Genomic DNA, 19248 nt, shown 5'->3' with positions numbered 1-19248 from the left:
GTAGCAGAGGAAAGAAATTAGCCCTTGGGAGAGGTAGTCCCATCTCTTTTCTTAGCAATAAAGGTCATTCAGAGTCCTTGCATCCTGGTTTGTGTGCACAGCAGATATTTAGCTAGCTCCCGTTTTCATAGTCTCCTACCTTTTTAAATTTAGACCTTTTTGCTAGGCATTCCTCCTGGTCTTTACTGACATGAACAGGATGAGCAATGTGTCATTTGCAAATCATGTGCACTTAGTTTTAATAGCTCCACATTTGGAGCATTGATGGCTGTCATTTGTGGCAGTGTCTCCTGGAGGACTCTTTCTGTGCTATATAGCAAAGAATCTCTTGGGTTAGTTGGCTGTGTACACGAAGCCTTTGCTGTGCTGTCAGTTACCTATAGACTAATGCCAAACCATTGCTGCTCTTTCCTAACCTGTGCCTCAGTATTTGCACTTTCATGTATGTGCTGTCTTCGTAATGTGAAATGCTAAAGATCGTGTGAACTTTATGCCCTCTGGAATGAGGGGTTCCCCCCTAGGTGTGTTTACTTCCTGGCAGGGGTATTGCTCATTTACCTGCTCCCATGTTCTTCTCTTACGAATTCTGATGAACATGCAAAAGTCTCTCTTTCCAGATATCCAAGGATATCAGGGTTGAATCTTGGATTGAAAGCCAATCAAAGTAGGCTGAAATGGGTCTGGTTTGGGATCTGAAGTCTGTGCAGCTGAGCAAAATCCATCCTTTCTCCTCTGTCATCTTTTCATGAGTAAGGAAGGTCAAGTCACATGTCACTGTTACAAATATTTTGCTCCAGTGAGTAGCACAGACATGTATAGATAAACAGTAATTTCTAAATTGATTTTCTTTCTCCTCCTTCCTTCGTTTTCAGAGAGTTAAGATAGTTGAAGGATACTTTCAGGGACCACTCTGGGTTCCACTTGTCAAATGCCCCTGTTTTCCTTTTAGCAATAAGGGAACAGGCACTGAGAATTTTGTTTTTTGCCTGTTCATCGGGACGGGAGGTACTAGAGCCTTAATCAGAGCCTCAAGGCTGAAGGAATCTTGAATAGGGAGGAGATGTGTTAGTGTCTTTCAAAAATGATTTTAAGCAGTGTGTGGCGTAGAACATGCTCATAATAAAGGAAAAGTGTTCCAGTTTCTAGGAGTTACTTCCCACTGTGCACTGTCACACTGAGGTTTAAGTATGTTATGAAAGTACCATATAGTATTTGTATTTTCAAGACAACTGAGCTATAAGCTTCTGCCTTTGAGGTGCTTGGAGCAATAAGGAAGTATGGGAGGGGAGTATGAGTGTGCAGTGTGGGAGGGAATATGTTACCAGAAGTCTCTCTTCTTACGTTCCCTATAGCGAAGAGTAATACTGTCTGGCATGTCATAGGCATCCAGAAGAATTTTGTCCAGTTGTCCTTGAGTTTGTTTTGCAAAATAGTATGTATGTCTTGGTGAAAGGAAAATTGAAAATTCTAGACCTAAAATAGCTCATAGAAATTCAGGTAGTGTTTTGATTAAATCTTAATTCTCTTGGTATTAATAAAAGGTTGCTATGAATTTTATTCTACAAATTAGTTATCAAAGCTTTATAGAAATAATACACACTGGTTTCATTTATATTCCCCAGATGAACTAGCACATGCTGATCTACAGTTGCTATTTTGTCCACTAATATGAAATCCCTGTCCCTGCTTCCTTGCTGGTAGATTTTTAGAAGTTCAGTGAGCACTGCAAATCGCTTGAAGAGTGGAAAATTCCCCTGTCACACAGATACTCTTATCAGCAGCAACCAGATGGAGCTCTGAGCAGGCACATTATCAATGTTAAATTGCCTTTTTTTCAGAGTAGAGAGGATTAAAGCATTCCTTCAGAAATGGGTGACATAAGTTGCAAACTTAGGAATAGTAATATTCTGAAATGTTACTATTTTAGAAGCATATGAAAGTATCTTAGCAAACACTGAATATCAAAAATGAAGTATTTGCTGAAATGGATGGAGCAAAATTCTTTTTAAAATATTTTATTTTTAACAAGATAGTCATACTGTAGTTTTTCTTTAATGTCTTTGTATGTGTGTGTACTTCCCTTAGATTTAATAAAACTCGAATGTAGATTTTAGTAAATATTCGATCACGCTATGTTGAATGTAGTGTTGGTTGATTTTTAACTACTGGACAAGATATGTGTAAAACTGGACTTTGCAGTTTGGATAAAATTAATCAAATAATATTTCAGAACAGCAGATTTTTATTCATCTTTAATTACAGGAACATTTGTTCACTTGTTAAAACAATTCCTCAGGAAACCTAATATAAATTGTTTGCCCAAGTCTTAGCGGTAAATGATAACACAGTACTAAAACATTCAATTCCAAAATCAAATAAAGCTATTGAATTTGGCCTGAAAAATTGGTATCTAAGTATCAGCTTTCAGTAATACTCAGGAATAGAGCTCAATGTGGCATGCAGAGATTTAAAGCAGCAGCTCCTGTTTCATACAAATGAGGCACACTGGTGTTCATTCAGAATTTACCTCCAAGGTTTTCAGGAACTAAACTTTCAATAGAAGTCAGTGCTTCCAGAATAATTTTAAATATTTTCATATTTAGTGACTGGGTGGCTTGTCCATTCCACTGCCTGTTTATTTAAAGCAAAACAAAACTCCTGTCATTCAAGAGAACATTCTTTAAATGGTTATGTTTTTAAGCAATTTGAACAGAGTTTTGTGTGGTCTTTGCAGATTTGCACGTGAATTCCCTTATTTTTTTGAGGATGGTGTATGCATACAGAAAAAAAGCCTCAAAATTAACGCTTCTTTTTACTTCAATCACAAGTGTACCAGTTCTCTTAAACGATGATTTTAATAATTTTAAATCACAAATGGCTATACCTTCCTACTGTTTATCTTATGCGGAGGCATATTTTGGAATCATCTAACACTAATGATTTGTTTGCAGTATTCTTTCTTTTAGTATATGCTGGGAGTTTGTAGTGACTCCTTCATGTCTATAGAAGCTTGAATTAATGCCATTCCATTCAGCACTGTTATGTTTTTTGTGCAGAACAAACTTGGAACTTGAGCTGGTCCATCGAGGAGGCAATTTATGTTCAGGTGGTGCAAGCACAGCCGGCAAAAGATCATGTTTAAGTAAGTTTTATTAAGTGTCATGTAAATTATTAGACAATTGAGTGAAGATATGCATTTTCTCCTAACATCTGACATTTCCTAAATAATTTCAACCTTTTTTTTTCTTTTAAAGACCTTTCTTTTGTCATGCTGCATCTTCTTTTTCATTGTAATTTGACAACTTTGACATTAATTTACACAAGTTATTCAGTCGAACTATTCGTGTATTGTGATTATAATCTGTTTAGAAAGCAAATGTCATGCTAGCCATGTAATGGTTTTTAGTAACCTCGTGTTTTTATGAGCAGAACTGTAAGTATTTTAAGGTTAAAACATTTTTTTTTTAGTAAAACTGGGAAAGCTTTGGTTCACCCTACTTGCTGCTAGTAACAGTAAAGAAATTTGTTTCCTAAGGTGCTAATGAATGTAAAGAAATTCAGTATTACTAGTAAGGCTTTAATTTTGTCACTTGCATTGTGCCATGTTCTGAATTGTGTGATCACTTAAAAATTGGGTAAATCTAGGGCAGAGATATCAGTTAACGTTGGAGGGCATTTGAAAAAAAAATTAAGTGTAAACAATTTATAACAACGTTTCTTTGGAAGTAAATTACCTCCGTCTTCCTGTGGTTTTAATGGCCATAAGAGAAGATCTATACAAGCTTCGATATTTTAAAGTTTTGGTAGTGGTGGGGCGCAGGGAACATCTTCAGGCTTTTAAAGAAAGAAAGAAAAAAAAAGAACTGGTGTATCTGTTCATCAAAATAAGTTACTGGAACAAGGTGAACTTGCAGAAAGATAAAAGATAAAGATTCTCTAGTGGTGTATGGCAGAGTTCATGCAGTTCTAAAATAGGCTCCCTCTCTTTTGCAAAACGAGACCTTACAGGAATTTTACCGGTTACTTATGATTAAGTGCTAGCTTCTTAAAATCTGACTTGAGAGAAGTAAGAACTTGTGATGATGTAGGTCGCCTTTTGACCTTAATAATTCCATTATTGTAGCTGCAATAGTTATCTATGAAGAGAAGGAAATAGCCCAGTAAAAAGAACTTTTTTAAAAAATCTTTGTTTTCAGAATTTGTGTACATTTAAACAGAAGTAATTTTGTTTTCCCTGTGATATTTGTACTTTTCCATATGCTTGTGTGGAACGGCTTAGTTTGCAAGAGTTGGAATAACTCAAAATCGTGTCAAACATTTTTGAAAATAGGATGACATTTCTTAATTAGATTTTCACCTGTAATGTGTTGAGAGGTTTTTTTTTTTTTCCTTACTGTAGTATTCTACTTACTATATAGTATTTTCTTAGACTGTTGTATGATTTTGTTTCCTGGATGAGCTGTTTATAGAACTTGTTTTTTCCTATTGCAGTTGTATTATTTCAAGGTTTCTAATGAATATTTCTGATAAAAGGTTAGGGAGAGCATTTCAAAATCACGTGCATGCTCTTTGGCACACTGCTGAGTAGAGCGCTAAATTTTCCAGTTGAGATCTACACCAGGCATTTTGGTATTTTTAATATCCAACCTTGCACGTTAGAAATATTTAAGAAGACCTTTAAAGCTTTCAGAAGAAAGGCACTGTGTATATGGATGTGCTGCTGCTTTAGACTGTCTGGAGACATAAATGTCGCCTGTTCGTTGTTAGAACAGTCCCTTGCTGTGTATACTGCACTAGCATTTTTTTTGTACTAAGGTTGAATAACAAACCAACCCCATGATCATCTTAGGCACTTCAGTGACAACATTTTGGAATCCTGCCGTAAGACAGACGTACGTTTCACATAAAGTAACTACAGGCCCTTCTAGAACATACCTGGCAGACTCTGCTTCCATTTAGTATTACTATATTTAGTTTGGGACAGTAAGCTAATTATGATTAACAGTTTTTAGCAGGTTTTTTTTTAACTAAATGGTTGTATAATTAAATTAGCTTATTTTTTCATTCCCCCGTCCAGACATATTTAGAGTCATTTATGGGAGAGAAAAAAAAAGGCAGTTCTTTAGGTATTTCTTCTGTAGTAGATTTTACTGTTTCATACTCATGTCTTTTTTAAGAGTTTTTATATTTTGTGTTTGCAGTTTTGTTTAAATATAAATATTCTTTTCTAATGCTTTAAAAATTTTGGGCAGTCTCTGAAACATAGCCATTTCCATGTCTTATACAACATTAAGCTGCGTTCATATTTTAGACATCATTCTTTCCAGGTGCATCTGAATTAATGTAAACCCTACTTCCTTCTTCGCGTTTCCTGCGTCTGAGCTAGTGAGGTGTCTCCTGTGATTAAGCACCCCAGTCGGTGCTAGTCGTGTAACCACTGTTAGGTTTGGTGGTTAGATACTGCAGAAAATGGGACATGTTGTCCCAGGTGAGCTGCTACAGCAGCAGGCGTCAGTGAAGACGCGGGCAACAAATAGGTCAAGAGCTGTTTGAGTAGATTGCGCCAGGAGGGCAGCAGCTCTGGGGAAGCAAAATTAAGAATGATTAATGGAGCTGTTAGTGTCAGTGACTGAGTCTGTGTGACAAGAATGATGAAGAGAACTTGGCCGTAAAATTGCCATTTTAAGTTGTGTGTGTGTGTGTGTGTGTGTGTGAGTGTTACTCTATGGTATGCAATGAAAAAGTGCAAATAGAGCCTATTACAAAAGAGAGTCCTATTTTAAGAAAAGCACAAATTTTAGCCTTCAAGGTCTTAATCATCTCATGTTTCCAGGTAATAATTCTGACATAAAAAAATGGTATATTCCTTCTCCATCAAATTTTCTGCCCTCGCTGATTTTTATGGTTGCCTCCGTTTTATCCTTATAGCTGATGACATTTGAAACTAGTAAGTATGGTTGACTCCTGTGGGAAGAAAAAGCTAATTCTTTCGTGATTTGTTCAATGCAACCATATCCTTCCTGTCATCTACTCAAATGGATATGTTTGCAAAGATTACTAACTAGTTTTCTGCAGTGACTGAAGGAAAATGTACATTGCTGGTTTTCAGTAATGCATTTTTCCTTTTATATGGTGGTTTTTGTGAAGGTGCTTGCTGACATGTACGTTGTTACTGGTCATTCTTAATCTGTGGGGGGTGTTTGATGCTGTCATTTTCTGGTTAGGAGCTGGCAGTCTGCAGGTCTTGGGTGCCATCCATTCATCCTACCTTTGAAAAGGCAATCTTTCTCAACAGCAGAGGGTCCCAACTGTTTCCCGGGAAGCTTGACATGCCTGAGAAGGAAAAATAAAGGGAAAGAGTAGGAGAAGATGCAATCCTTGAAGAAAAGGAGAATTTAGTTGCTGAAGATGTTTTCTCACAGTGATAAGTTTGGTGCAGAGGATAATTAACCGCTTCATCAGCAATTAAGACTCAAGATTTTATAAAGATTATTCATCTCTTAATGCGTTAATAAGCTTTTCTTAACCTTCAAAAAAATTAACGGATTCTAATCTACTGGATCGTTGATGAATGAGACGGTGCTGACAGCAGGTCTTTGTAGCTGTTATTGCCGAATAGACTATAAAAGCTCTATGAAGGACAAAGCATTCCTGAATCTCCTTATTTAAAAAACAATTCCTATCTGCTTGTATCAAATGCTTCTCGGTATGATCTGCTTTCTTTTTCATACTTCCAGCAGACTTTGAGAAAGAAAAATGAGAGTAAAGTCTCATTAATTAAAATCTCATTAAGATCTGTGAAGATCTTAACACACAAAATTTGTGTGTTAAGATCTTCACAGAGCAGTTGGGACAAGGATGTTTTTCCCTTGTGCTTGTGATGAGCTGCTGTGTCGCTGAACTTTGACATTGCCATCTTTGACACTGTGGCTATGAAAACTAATTTCTAGGATCAGAAGAGAGAGGACTGGATCAAAATAGCAAAAGTGGACTGAACAACAGTATTTTTCAAGGCAGTGGTTATGTGCCATTTACATACTTAGAAAATACAAAAAAAAAAAATGTCATCTGCACTTTTGCATGTAAAACAAGAGCCAGCTAACCTGTTAGATATCTTTCTCATCGTTATTACAGCAGGTTGCTATACACCGTGCAAGTGGAAATAGCTGAAAACAAACAAACAAACCCCTCTGATTTCAACTTTGGTAATTTCTGTTTTTTCTTTATGGTCAAGAAACCAACCAACCACCAAAAAGGTAATTTCAAGATCACTTCTTGAATTACTCATTTTCTAAGTTCAGCACAGATATTAATTAAATTTTGCCATTCAACATTTCAAATCCCTCTCTGGTCATCTTTCTGAATTGGTTTTCTCTTGTCCTGTGCATCTGATAGATGTGAAAGAGCTGTGAAATAGCCTCTAATGCTCCTCCTTATGCACATTGGGATAGCAGATAGTTAAGTACTTTACGGACACCTATATAAAATAAAGAATGCAACTGCTGTTACTAGTGCCAGCAATGTGAGTATATAGACAAGATACCCTCCCTCCGTGTTTGTTCTGAGAGGGGAAGCCCTGGGACACTTCTCTCACAGCCTGGAGCGCAGCACAGAGGCAGCCTCTCATCCTTGCAGCTCTTCCTTGGAAAGGACCCGGTCGGGTTCGGGTCTCAGCTCCTCTTTCACAACAGCATGGCCCTGAAAGCAGAACTGCTCTGGGAAGTGTAGGAAAGAGCGTACCGAGAGGCAGCAGCGCTCTGTGGCTTTGTGGATATATTTGGATCCTTCTATAAATGGAATGGAGAAACCTAATATGAATCAAGGTTAAAGCTATTGACTAGCTGGTGAATCTTGATGATGCTACTAAACATGTTACAGAATGTGAGCTTTATATGTATTCTGTGAAGGGAAAGGCCATCTGAGATGCTTCAATGTAGGTTGTATTTGAATCACATGAAAATATATTAAAACCCAGTAATCACCTTATGCACTTCAATGTCTGCTTCTTTGAATCATGCCAGAATTCTGATGCTTTGCAGTACTAAGTGGTGTTCAAATTTTGAAATTTTGTTTTTATTCAATTTAACTGGATGCAGCCTGTCCATAATAATGTCAAATTATTAGCAGAACTAAGTAGAAGACAGAAATCATAAAGCAGAAACTTGTAAATGGTGTATCAGATGGGAGGAGGAGATGTTTTATATTTACATTTTGGAATATTGCTATTTAATTTTACAAAATTTGAAGGTTACAGCTATTGGGCAGCTTTTTGTTACTGTGTTCCCATTAGGGGGCAATGTTATTCCTTCATTACTCGGGGTCTAGAAACAAGTGCATGACTGTGCTGCGTTGATTTGGACAATATATTAATATTTTAAAATCAAATTATAAAAAGAGTTTTATAAAAGGTCAATGTAAACCACATCCTATTTCCAGGCTTTGCATTTATGTGCACTAAGATTGCAGTCTCCAGAACACACAAAAAAGACACTTGCCCTGCAAGATTGATGAACTAAATTTTTCTATTCAAATTTGATCAAAGTTGGAATGTATCTTGACCCGACAAGTGTTGCTGCACAGTTACATATAAACATTTTAGTGCTAGAATTTGATACTTGCCAGCTTAGTTTTGTAACAAATAAAAGCTCAGGAAAACGGCTGTTACAGGAACAGGTTAATTATGCAACAATTTTTTTTCTTTTTTTTACATAGCTATCCCTTTTTGGAGGAAGAAGCAGTTTAGAAAAGACTGACATTTCTTTTAGTAACAAAATAAATGAGGAGAAGGAAGTAAATACTTTCATGACTTTCATTTAAATAAAAGAAGCAGTATAGTTCTGTGAACATCAGTATCCTTTTATGGTTCTGAAGTCCATGAGCAAAGCAATTTTTTTGTTAGAATCTCTTGCCAAGAGGAAAGATGACTTATTTTGTCCTCATTGACTGTTTTAATTCAGAAAGCAGGTGACAGCAATCAATTCCAATGCCATCTAGATCTTCAATTATTTTACAAACCCCAGGAGCTAATTACAGCCCTCAGGCTCTGGCAGTCAGCTGACTTCATCATGCGACTTTTTTTGGCCACCACATACCTCTGAGTAATTTTCTATTTATGGAAAATAAATTAATAGCTGCTATTTCTACTTAAAAATGAGGACCTATAAGCGACTGTAGGTTCAGTGAGGGGGTTGGAGAGAGGAAGGAGAGCGATTAAGCAAATGGATCAGTTGAAAGAATAAATGAAAAGAGGGGAAGGCAAGATACCAGAGGGAAATGTTAAAATAAAAAGTGAGGGAAAAAAAAAAAAGGAATGAGTCTGCCAGAATTGAATAGGGGAAACAAAGGTATGGTGGGTAGGGAAAAAATGAGCAAAATCATGGGGGATCTTTTTTAATGATTTTAATATGAATATGTGAAGATAAAAATACACCTTTCTGCCTAGACTGTACAGTAAGCACAGAAAAAGTGAAGTCTGAGCCTCTTATCGTACATACTTCCCTGAAGATGCTGTAAACGTACATTGTGCCCAGCTTCGTGACTTGCTTGGAGCGGGAGAGGACTAGACCTTGGTGTTGGTTGAGCGATTCACAGAAAAGTTAACATTTCAGTAATTATGAAAATCACAGAAAATCATTTCAGTGTCTGATCTTTTTGACAGCATCAGTGTATGGATGCTTTTGATAGATATCAGCAAATTTGCCCTGCAGGTCATGTAGGTAAAGCTGTGCTGTTATGCAGACCGTTGTGGCTTTGGTGTCGTTGTTGCAGAAAATCTGATTTTTCTCTTCCTAAAGTTAGCTAGTTTTGCCTTGTGCAGGCAAAAGGAAAAGTCTTGGAAGGATGAGAGGCTGAAGGGATCCTGCTGTAAACCAAAACTTTTTAACAACTTTAGTTTAGCTTTCAGGTATGTTGAGCACAGCACTACATCTTTTTGAGAAAGAAATGAAAGATTTTTTTTTTATATTTTACAAACAGGTCGGTTTGTCCCTTGTTCAGAGTAGAAAGACTCCTTGTTCAGAGTAGAAAGAGAAGGAAAGCTGGCTTGGACCCGTAGCAGTGTAACAACATATGAAACAGGAAGGTTAAAAAGACCTGTAGTTAAATAGAATGATCTGGTGTTTTACCAGATTTAAAATATCAGAGATCTGTAGCTTTCTAAAGAATCTTTCTTCTAAAATTCCCATAGAGGAAAAGACTGTCATTTTTTATGTGCATGCCTATATTCACTGGCGTCTGTAGAAGACTTACTTCTCTTCAAAGTCTTTAAAAAAATGTTATTAGGTACTATTCGGAACTTGAAGACTGCAGAATCTCACAAAATAAACGAGTGCGACCTGATGTAGAATACTCCAATGCATATAATAATGATTTGTTTTCTTCTCCATCTTTCAGATCAGCTGTTCCATGTGTTGGCTATGCACATGCGCCTCTACAGTATTGACTCTGCATACAATCCCTGGAGAAAACTAACTCAGCTGCTGCAGGATAAAAATTCAGAGCAAGTATTTTAGTTTATGAAATAACAGTTTTATCTTGTGAATGAAATATCTTTACAGAGGGGTTCTGAGTAACTTTCTTCCTTGATTTCAATTCTCTGTGAGGTGGGCTACAAAACTTAAACTCTAAAAATTACCTATCTGTATTTAAAAAGAAAAATCAAGTATACTTTACATAGACTATTCCGGTTCTGTGCTAAAGCTTAAGTACACCACTTCAAAGCTTCAGCAAATGCAAATTTCATGACTGTTACAGAAATAACATCAGCAAGTCTAATAATAGGTGAGAAATAATTTCACTTTAAGCTAAAACATTTCATCATGCTTGTTATATTAAGTTTGCTATTTACTTGAGTATGCTTTTATGGCATGAACAGTGTACACCTGTATAAGCTTTGTCAAAGAAGTAAGTGGATTTCTGTATCTCTGTTTTGCAAGGATTCATCTTCTTTCTTTTCTCAAAACCTTTCACTTTTCAGCAGGGGTCATAGGGGTCATACGGCCTCTTCTCTCTTGCCCAAAACAGATGTGGGTGGTGTGGTTTTTTGGGGTTTTTTTTTTTTTTTTTTAATTCTTCCCCTAGTTAAAAGTGTAAGAGGAAGTTAGACATTTTTATCATTATTATTTCTTGGTATGTTGAGCATGTTCTTCATAGCAAAGCTTTCTACTTTGTATCTTGAAATCATTCTGAAAATTCTGTCTTTTCAGCTGCATATTTATCAGGATATTTCTAGGAACCTAAGGATAAAAACATCTAGAGGTCCCTTCCAATCTCAATTATTCTGTGATTCTATGGTCATGGGATTTCAAAATTTGATCTAGGATACTAATACCACAGTCATGATCTGCAAATTAGGAATTACTAGTGAAATGCTTGTGTTCACCTCAATCTGAGATATTCCTCTGTGTTGTCTTAGGTCTTTGTTTGCCATCCGCCTGAGATCATTTGAATGGATAGATTAAAAGCCTTGCTTCTTTATTGTGGATTCATATGTTGAGGTGCTAGTGATGCCGTGTCTTCATGTGATTCTGCCCTGACCTGGCTTGAGCCACTGGAATAAGATGTATAAATTCGGAGTGTGGTTGGCCAAGAGTTACAGCAAGAAAATTTAAAATCAGGTTGATGGGTTGTTGACAGTTAGAAATGACTGTAGGACTGAGCACTTCTCCTATTAGATATTTGTAAAAATCTTGCTGGGTTTGGTAGCAGCTCCTTTTTCTGCGCGTCTTGCCAAGCCCAGGAACTCGCTCTTGCCCTCACAGACTTGGTGTCATGAGCCGTGTATTTGTCACGCCCAGGTTTGGCTGTTGCAGATTGGATTAGGCTCTGTTTTGAACCACTTGGAAACTAATGGAGCTGAATAATGTAATGGTAACATTTGGCTCTGCACGAGGCATTGTGTGTCAGAAAGGGGTTTGAGCAGCCTCGTTTCCTACACCGACTTTCAACTGATTTTTTGGTAGGACTGTAGTGGTTGATTTTGCACTATAAAAAATCCTAAATGGTTTGAGAAGTTGTACCTGAGGTATCTTCTGTCATGCCATGACTAATTGGTGGTGTTGAGATGCTGTATGCAATCAAAATGGATTTTTTCATTAGAAGTCATAGTACACAACTGCTTATGTTTTAGAATGCTTTTTAAATCTGCAAGAACTGAGATCCATTAACCTTCTAACCCTGCTCTGCAGCTTTCTTTTTTTATTATTGTTTTGTTCTGTTTTCTTTTTTTGTTGTTTTTTAATTTTTGGATAAGAAGCTTGCAAATGAGAGAGTATTCACAGGAAATTGAAGCCGTGATGTTTTTAATGTGTACAAATGGCGTAAGATGGGTTCCTGTAACTGTATGTTAGAAATATGAGGTAGCTTCACTTGAACATTGTTGTCACATGAGCAGTGCAATCTAACTGTACCCTTTTTAGAGTCACAGAGCCTGTTGAGAAAGCCAGAGTAGTGTATTTTTCTAGGTACAGGAAAGAGCACTCGGAGTAATGAAAAGGTGATACAGTGCTATAAATTGAAGAAGTTAAGAGGTTGGTGGAGAAAAACTGCTGGAGGTTGAGGGTGCAGATTGCCATTTTGAGATGAACCACCCAATCCTGCCCAGTGTGTGAGACTCTCATAAAAGGCTGGCAGAAATGAATGTCCATGAGAGAAAAAGATCTGTATGACCTGGCTGTGTTATATTGTCATCCTAGACAGTGCAGCGTGAGCAAAGTCACAGGAGCTAAGTATCCTTAAACAAGTGTTGTTAATTCCCTTACTTGTTGCTTGTGAACTTCAAGTAAAACTTCTGTTATCAAGAAATGTTCTTTATCCAAGACCTTTGCCTTCCTGAAAAAAAAAAGGAAAAAACTTCTCACCAACATGCACATTGCTTTTATTTAGTATTCCAGTCAAAAGCCATTTTCTAAAAAGATAATAGCATCATTATTTATATGTCTTTTTTAGCTTTGATCATTATGTAGATAACAGTAGTATTCACACATGTTTCTATCTTGATTTAATTTTGCTGAATTTCTTTAAAGGCATTAATGTTTGGAATGAAAATAGATATAGAACTCTCAAAGTCTAGCCTGGCCCAGGTATCACCACTTCTCAGATTTACACTGATATACCCCCTTGAAGTCCCTAATCTGTCCAGCATCTTTCTCCATAACCGGATCTAGATCATTCAGTAGTTGAAAATACCTCCTAAAGATAGAAGCCAGGAAATTACTCCAAGGAAATAATGAAACTTCAAGCAAGATGATACTCTATCAAAAAAGACCTAAATAATATGAATTATTAGAAGAAAGAAAATAAAAAGGTAGAGCAACGCCTAAGGAACTGTTAAGCTCTGGAGAATAAGTGGATTTAGGAGCAGGTGTTTCACACCAGGGTATTGTGGATTCTTTCTTGTATGCAGTTCTTTGAGTGAAATTCAGCGTACACGTGGTTCCCCAGGCTGTGCTTAAACAAATTGTTCTAGTGGGGGCAGATTGGGTTTCAAGGGTGATCAAATAAACAACTATTGTGGTGCAAGTGGGGAATAACCACTTCTGGCAGGGAGCAGAGAGGGAGCAGCTGGAGGCAGTAATTACTAGACCTAGATGCGAATGTAATGGACTAGTGCGAAAAAACAGAGTCTCAGGAAGAACAAACCTAAAATAAAAGGGTGTACATTTTGTTAAATTAAATCCCTGTGAAGGCTGAATTTGGGGGGATTCTGTGTTGACAGACAAGAGCAGTGGCAAAGAGTGACAGGGTGGGCCGGGAGTCTTTGAGGTAGGTCCTGGCGGAAGGGGACGGACCTGCCTGCTGATGTGTCCTGTGCTTTTGTCCCTGAAGTGTTTTGCTGTTGGTTTGTTCCTGAGCCAGATCACTTCAGTGATGGTTATAGCGTTACATGGGCTGCACACTGCAGCGCAGGGACGGAGGGAGCAACACACTTGGGAGGCAGCCTTGGAAATTCCAGCTCCTTTTGTTTCTTCCATGTGCTGGGTCTCAGGACATTCTGCCGCTGTGTCGATACAGCAGGGAACAGGCTGCAGGATGAAGCAGGATGATTGACTGACCCAGCTTTTCAAAAAAGATATTTTTTATTATGGTTGACAGTGGGTGATAAGGGAGAGCTGGGGTTGTGGTTGTGGAAGGGAGAAGGGGAGATGCCTAATATTTGTAGTGTCAGTGAAATCCCTGGGTTATGTAAGGAGAACTGATCTGGGAACTCAAAATCCGCCGTGACTCAGAGAAAAACAGATAGGAAACTTTGGGTTTATCCTAGAGCGTAGCCAGAGTGGATGGTATGATTCAACTTTCTCACGATGAACAGTAGTAATCATGTATTATTCTGACCTTTTTGCAGGCTGTGATTCATGGACTGTATTTCTCATCCTACAAATCCTTGGGAAAATGTAAATTTGCCCTAGTCAGCTAAGCCTTTGTGTATAGCCATTTGTCTCGGATCTTTCTGACAGTTCTGAGAGGCCTGACATTTCTATTCTATTTTTTGAATTTCTGAATTTGAAAGTGGTTGGAGTTAATATAAAACCAAAAATTTAAGTCTCTGTAGCTGAAAGGAGAAAGAGAGGATATATGAAAACACAGGCCAAAAGCAGATGCCTCTGCTTTTGAAATAAAACAGAACTTGTCGTTCGTCCTTATCCTTTCCCAGGGAACCCCTGGGGAGGAGGAGGAGGAGGAGGAGGATGCAGCCACTCTTGTGGCAGCCCACGGGCAGCCGTGGCGTAGGCACAGGAAGTAGTGCCAGCCCAGGTACCTTGGCATAGAGAAGAGGTCAGGCTCATGGAGAAAATCAAGCAATTCATTTTTGAAATGTGGTTATACTACATTGTATTTGCTCTACCTGTTTTTTTAAGGGGATGCATAAATAAAATGCATTATTTTCCTTTCATATTATTTCAAGCCAGGCTGAAATTGTATTTGCTTTTTTTATGCTACATAAGGAGCAAATAAAATGTTTTTGTCAAGTCAGATTTATCAAGCATTCACATATAAGTCTGGGGATTACAGGATGTGTCCTAAACACACTTTATAAAATTCAGTTTCAGTGTCATAATGAAGAAGTTGCTTAGACAAATGACGGAGGAGTTTTTAAGTGCTTGATGTGTAACAGCGCTCAATGTAAAGTGAAGCAGCTTATCTAAAACCTTGACATTTGGTACAGCTTTACATCTCCAATTCATACGGAATGAAAAATTAGACAAATAATTCACCCATTTCTGCATTTGAAAAATGAGCACATTTATTTGTGATGTCGCCAATCAATCATGGTGGATGTAAGAACATTTGCTCTTTTAGTCAAAATTGATATGTGACCTAATTGTTAAATCACTGTTAAAGGATATTAATTAGTCCTAATACCTCTCCTAAGAAAGTTGTTCAAGTAAATATGATCAAAAGGAGTTAATTCACATTTTCATCCTAACTTACTTCAAAGTTATTTTTTACCTTATTTTGTATATGAATAAAAAAATAAATAAGGTGAGAGGTAATTTTAAGGGATTTATCCATGGTCATTTGAAGTCATTGCATTACGAAGCTTGTTTGATGTCATTTTAAAAACCTTTGTCATTATCATGAAATAAAACTAAGCATAGGTAAAAGAATTAGAGAAACTTAATGATAACAACAACCTTTTTTCTTGTATCATTTTGAAAATGAGTCTTAGGAGTGACTTAGAAATTTTTATATCCCCTTGTAATTTATATAATTTAATATACTGATTCTTAGAATACTTGTTGGTTTGAATGCTTATTCTTAGGAGGTGTGTGTATATCTATGTGCATATATATGTGTGTGTGTGTGTGCGCGCGTGTATGTTACAGTGTTTTAGAGCTGTCATTTTATGACGCGACCGATGACAGCAGTTGCTGTTACAGAAAGTATTTTTTCTGTAGCTTTTTAAGGTTTCTTAATTGAGAAGGACTAATTAGACTTTTTTTGGGTGTGACTTTTAGTTATAAGTCCAGTCAATCTGCTTGTGGTTATTTTCACAATTGAGAGTACTGCATGAAATGACTGAAAATCTTCAACCTTTGATAAAACGATTCCTTTTGGACCCGCCTGTGCGGGGCCCTGGTGAGCTGGGGGAGAGGGAGGCGCGAGCGCGCGCCGACTCCCGCTCTGCGGTGGCGGGAGCAGCGAGTGGGTGAGCTGGGGTGGCCTCCGAGCGGGATTTCGTTGCCTTCTCGTGACGTGGGGACAAGGATGAGCCGAGCACTCGCCTTAAGCGTGCTGCAGGAGGGCAGGCGGCAGCTTAGGGGACACCTGGGGCCTCCTGGATGCTTCCACAGCAGCTCCCACTGAGGGGAGAGCGCTCACTGAAAGGTTGGTCTGGGCAGCTTTGACCCAGCTGTCAGCACCTGGAATGTGTGCCCAGCCGGATAGTGTTGGTATTGGAAGTGTTGCTCCAAGCTGGAAAAATGCTACCTCATTTCTGCTGACATACTCTGCTTTTAAGTATACAGCTGTGAGGTAGTGTTATATCATTAGAATAAATCTGAAGAGGTTAGAAGTGTGCAGCTTTTCTTCATTGGCTTGTTTTTTGTCCTTCTAGCTTTTTTTCTTTTTTAAAACAAATTTTGTAAAACAAATGTAATTAGAGGATTCCTAGTTGTAATAACATGACATACTTGTGAAATGCCACACTTGGAGAAACCAATTAAATTACTCTGTGTTACTACCTAGTATATTTTGTTGTTCTGGAACACAATTCTGAATGGCAGTTGAGTCTTTATATAGAAATAAATAGTTCAGGCAGTCTGGAAAGCTTTAAATTATTGTAATTAGAATCAGATACACAAACGGTAACTTCTTTGTAAGTTACTACAATCCATCAGTAGCATTAAGTGATTTTAAAAGCAAGATTTGTTAAAGATTTGTGAAGTATTTGACTCATAGGGACCTGCTGTCAGACATAATACCATATAAAGTACAATGCAAAATAAATATGAAAGGAGAAAATGCGTTTTAGTGTCAAAAGTCATTTTCTCTGGGCTCTTTTATTTCCAGGCTGCTAAAGGAAGAAGCGCCAGAAGTTCCTGTACTTTACAGAGATGTCTCATCTCTTTTGCTCATCCAGATCTTAACCATGCCTCAGCCACTGCACAAGGGTATGTTACAAAAATATGTATATGTTTATTCATGTGAACATGTATTCGTGGTGGTTTCCAGAATCCTAGCTTGTCTGTTGTGTAGTTCCAAACAATGTTTCTGCCTTATCTACAGAAGGTGGCACCGAACAGAAATTTTTGTTGCAGTTTGGCAGCTTTATCTGTGTCCCCTGTCGTCTCACCTCATCAGTCAGCCTATTCAGTGAAGCTACAAGAGCTGAGCAAAAACTATTACGTCCTTTTACTGAAAGGAAAAGTGTTTTTGTCTGACCTTCATCTCCGAGCACAGAGGGGCAGCTCAATGCTTCAAATTCAGCTGAGTGCCTAAGGGTGAAAGATTGTAATTTAGTTTGAATTTACGAATTTCAATTGCAGCAGTCTTTTGTAATAGGGGGAATGTATAAAGACAATAATTCTTGTAATATATTAGCTTCAATAGAGACAGCATATAATATAAATTGGAATAAACACTTAATAGGTACTATGAGGCATATAATTAACATCAAAACATTTCAAAACAGATTTTTTTTTTCTTTTAATATGAGAAGACAAAGTGAACATGGCCTATCTTGCTGTGTGGCAATTTTGATATCTACTAAATTTTGTTCATTTTCTGATAGATAAATGGAGGGACTCCCCTGCCCTTGGTGCATATGAGTAACTTGCAGTAAGTGCAGTAGAACTATTTCCTCTGAAGAGGTGTTCAGTCGTGACTACTCAATCCTCTAGTACAGTTCAAGTCAGTTTGAATGCTTCTGTTCACTTTGCAGGTTACTTTTTTCATTCTGCATATTTATGTACTAAATATCCCCAGTAAATTAATAAGATAAGAAAATACTGAGAGAATAAAATATTTCTGGAGTAGAAAAAAGTTACGCAGTTTTACTGCAATTTTATAATAAGTTAACTTTTAGCAGATAATCTTAGTAAAAGGGGTAAATTGATGAGATTAATGCCATCTGAAATACAGGAAAGGGAGTGGTGAAGTCAAAAGGCAAACAATAGGATTTTTATTGTAGTTCATATCTAAGCATTAAAAGAATACTCATAATGAAAATACACCATTTTACTAGGACAAAAACAACATTTAATTACTAGTAAACCTGTAAAAAATTCTGTAAAACACTGCACATCTGGTGCATGTTTTTTCTTTTACTTAGTAAAAGTCTTAATCTTTTTACTTTCATTTAGTGAACATTACAACAGAAAGGCAAAAGGCAAGTGGCAGGAAGAAGATGGATATACCCACCTCAAGTCCATGAAGTATTAAATTGGAGATAAATTGCCATATATCTTCTTAATTTTTGCTTTATCAAATTGGTTAGATAGAATAAAAGAAAAGTTTTTAATAATTCTCTCTCCTGAGGTATAGCACGCAGCTCAGAAAGGCAGGTAATAACTGTTCAGAGCCTTGTAATGGCTGTGTAGGTGACAAATCTGAATGTCACCAGCATTAATTCTTGGTGCAGAGCTGAGATGTGAAATGGTACCGTGGCTTGTCCAGGGTCAGGTGGCAGCTCAGTGACAGGGTGAACGAAACCCACGCTGGGATTTTGCTGCTACCGCGGCTGCGTTGGAGGATTGCAGGTGTGGATGGTGCTCTGCTCGCACTGGGACACAAGGCCTGGCGGGCTTGGCTCTTTATGCTGGCCCAGGCCTTTTCCAGGGCATTCCTTTAACATTGGACTCGATTAAGTTGCAGAAGAAGTGGTATCACACTGTGGTGCAGAGTCTCCTTGAGGTGGGAGATTATTAGAACAGTAATGCTGAACAGAAAATCTGGTTTTCTTGTTCTTTTTGGATGGATGCCATCCTCTAGTGGTACTAGTTGTGCCATCTTGCAGTCATTTATTGGATATGCCGACATATTTAGGGGTGTCATATTTTATATAATTACAGCAAGTCAAAACCATTCACGTATTAAATGTTCTTTTTGTCTGCACTCAGAATCCTTTCAGTTTACACCATAATTCTTTTAAAAAAGCACAAGAGCCCCTTTGAAAGGAGGACTCAGAATTCCTCTCTTGTCCTTCAGCTACAGCACTGAGAATTGCCTTAACTACCTTATAAACTGTTGATAGGTGTTAGTATCTTTTTCAATCTGACATCGATTAAGGTAATAAAGTTCCATTAGACT

At 37.6% G+C, this 19248-nt stretch overlaps 1 protein-coding gene across 2 annotated transcripts in view; it reads left to right on the top strand.

Moving 5' to 3' along the window:
* The window catches only part of UBR3 (ubiquitin protein ligase E3 component n-recognin 3), a 91741-nt gene that overhangs the window by 62467 nt on the left and 10026 nt on the right, over positions 1–19248 (top strand). For both annotated transcript variants that reach the window (XM_026046530.1, XM_026046458.1), the window contains exons 30-32: positions 3057–3142; positions 10393–10498; positions 17011–17111. In XM_026046530.1, the coding sequence (XP_025902315.1) occupies positions 3057–3142; positions 10393–10498; positions 17011–17111 (293 nt within the window). The remainder of the gene's footprint in view (positions 1–3056; positions 3143–10392; positions 10499–17010; positions 17112–19248) is intronic.

Source organism: Nothoprocta perdicaria, unplaced genomic scaffold (genome assembly GCF_003342845.1).
Source record: "Nothoprocta perdicaria isolate Ctin4 unplaced genomic scaffold, notPer1 scaffold_0, whole genome shotgun sequence".
Lineage (NCBI taxonomy): Eukaryota > Metazoa > Chordata > Aves > Tinamiformes > Tinamidae > Nothoprocta > Nothoprocta perdicaria.
Note: the sequence above shows the minus strand (reverse complement) of the source record. Positions and strands in the feature narration are given on the sequence as shown.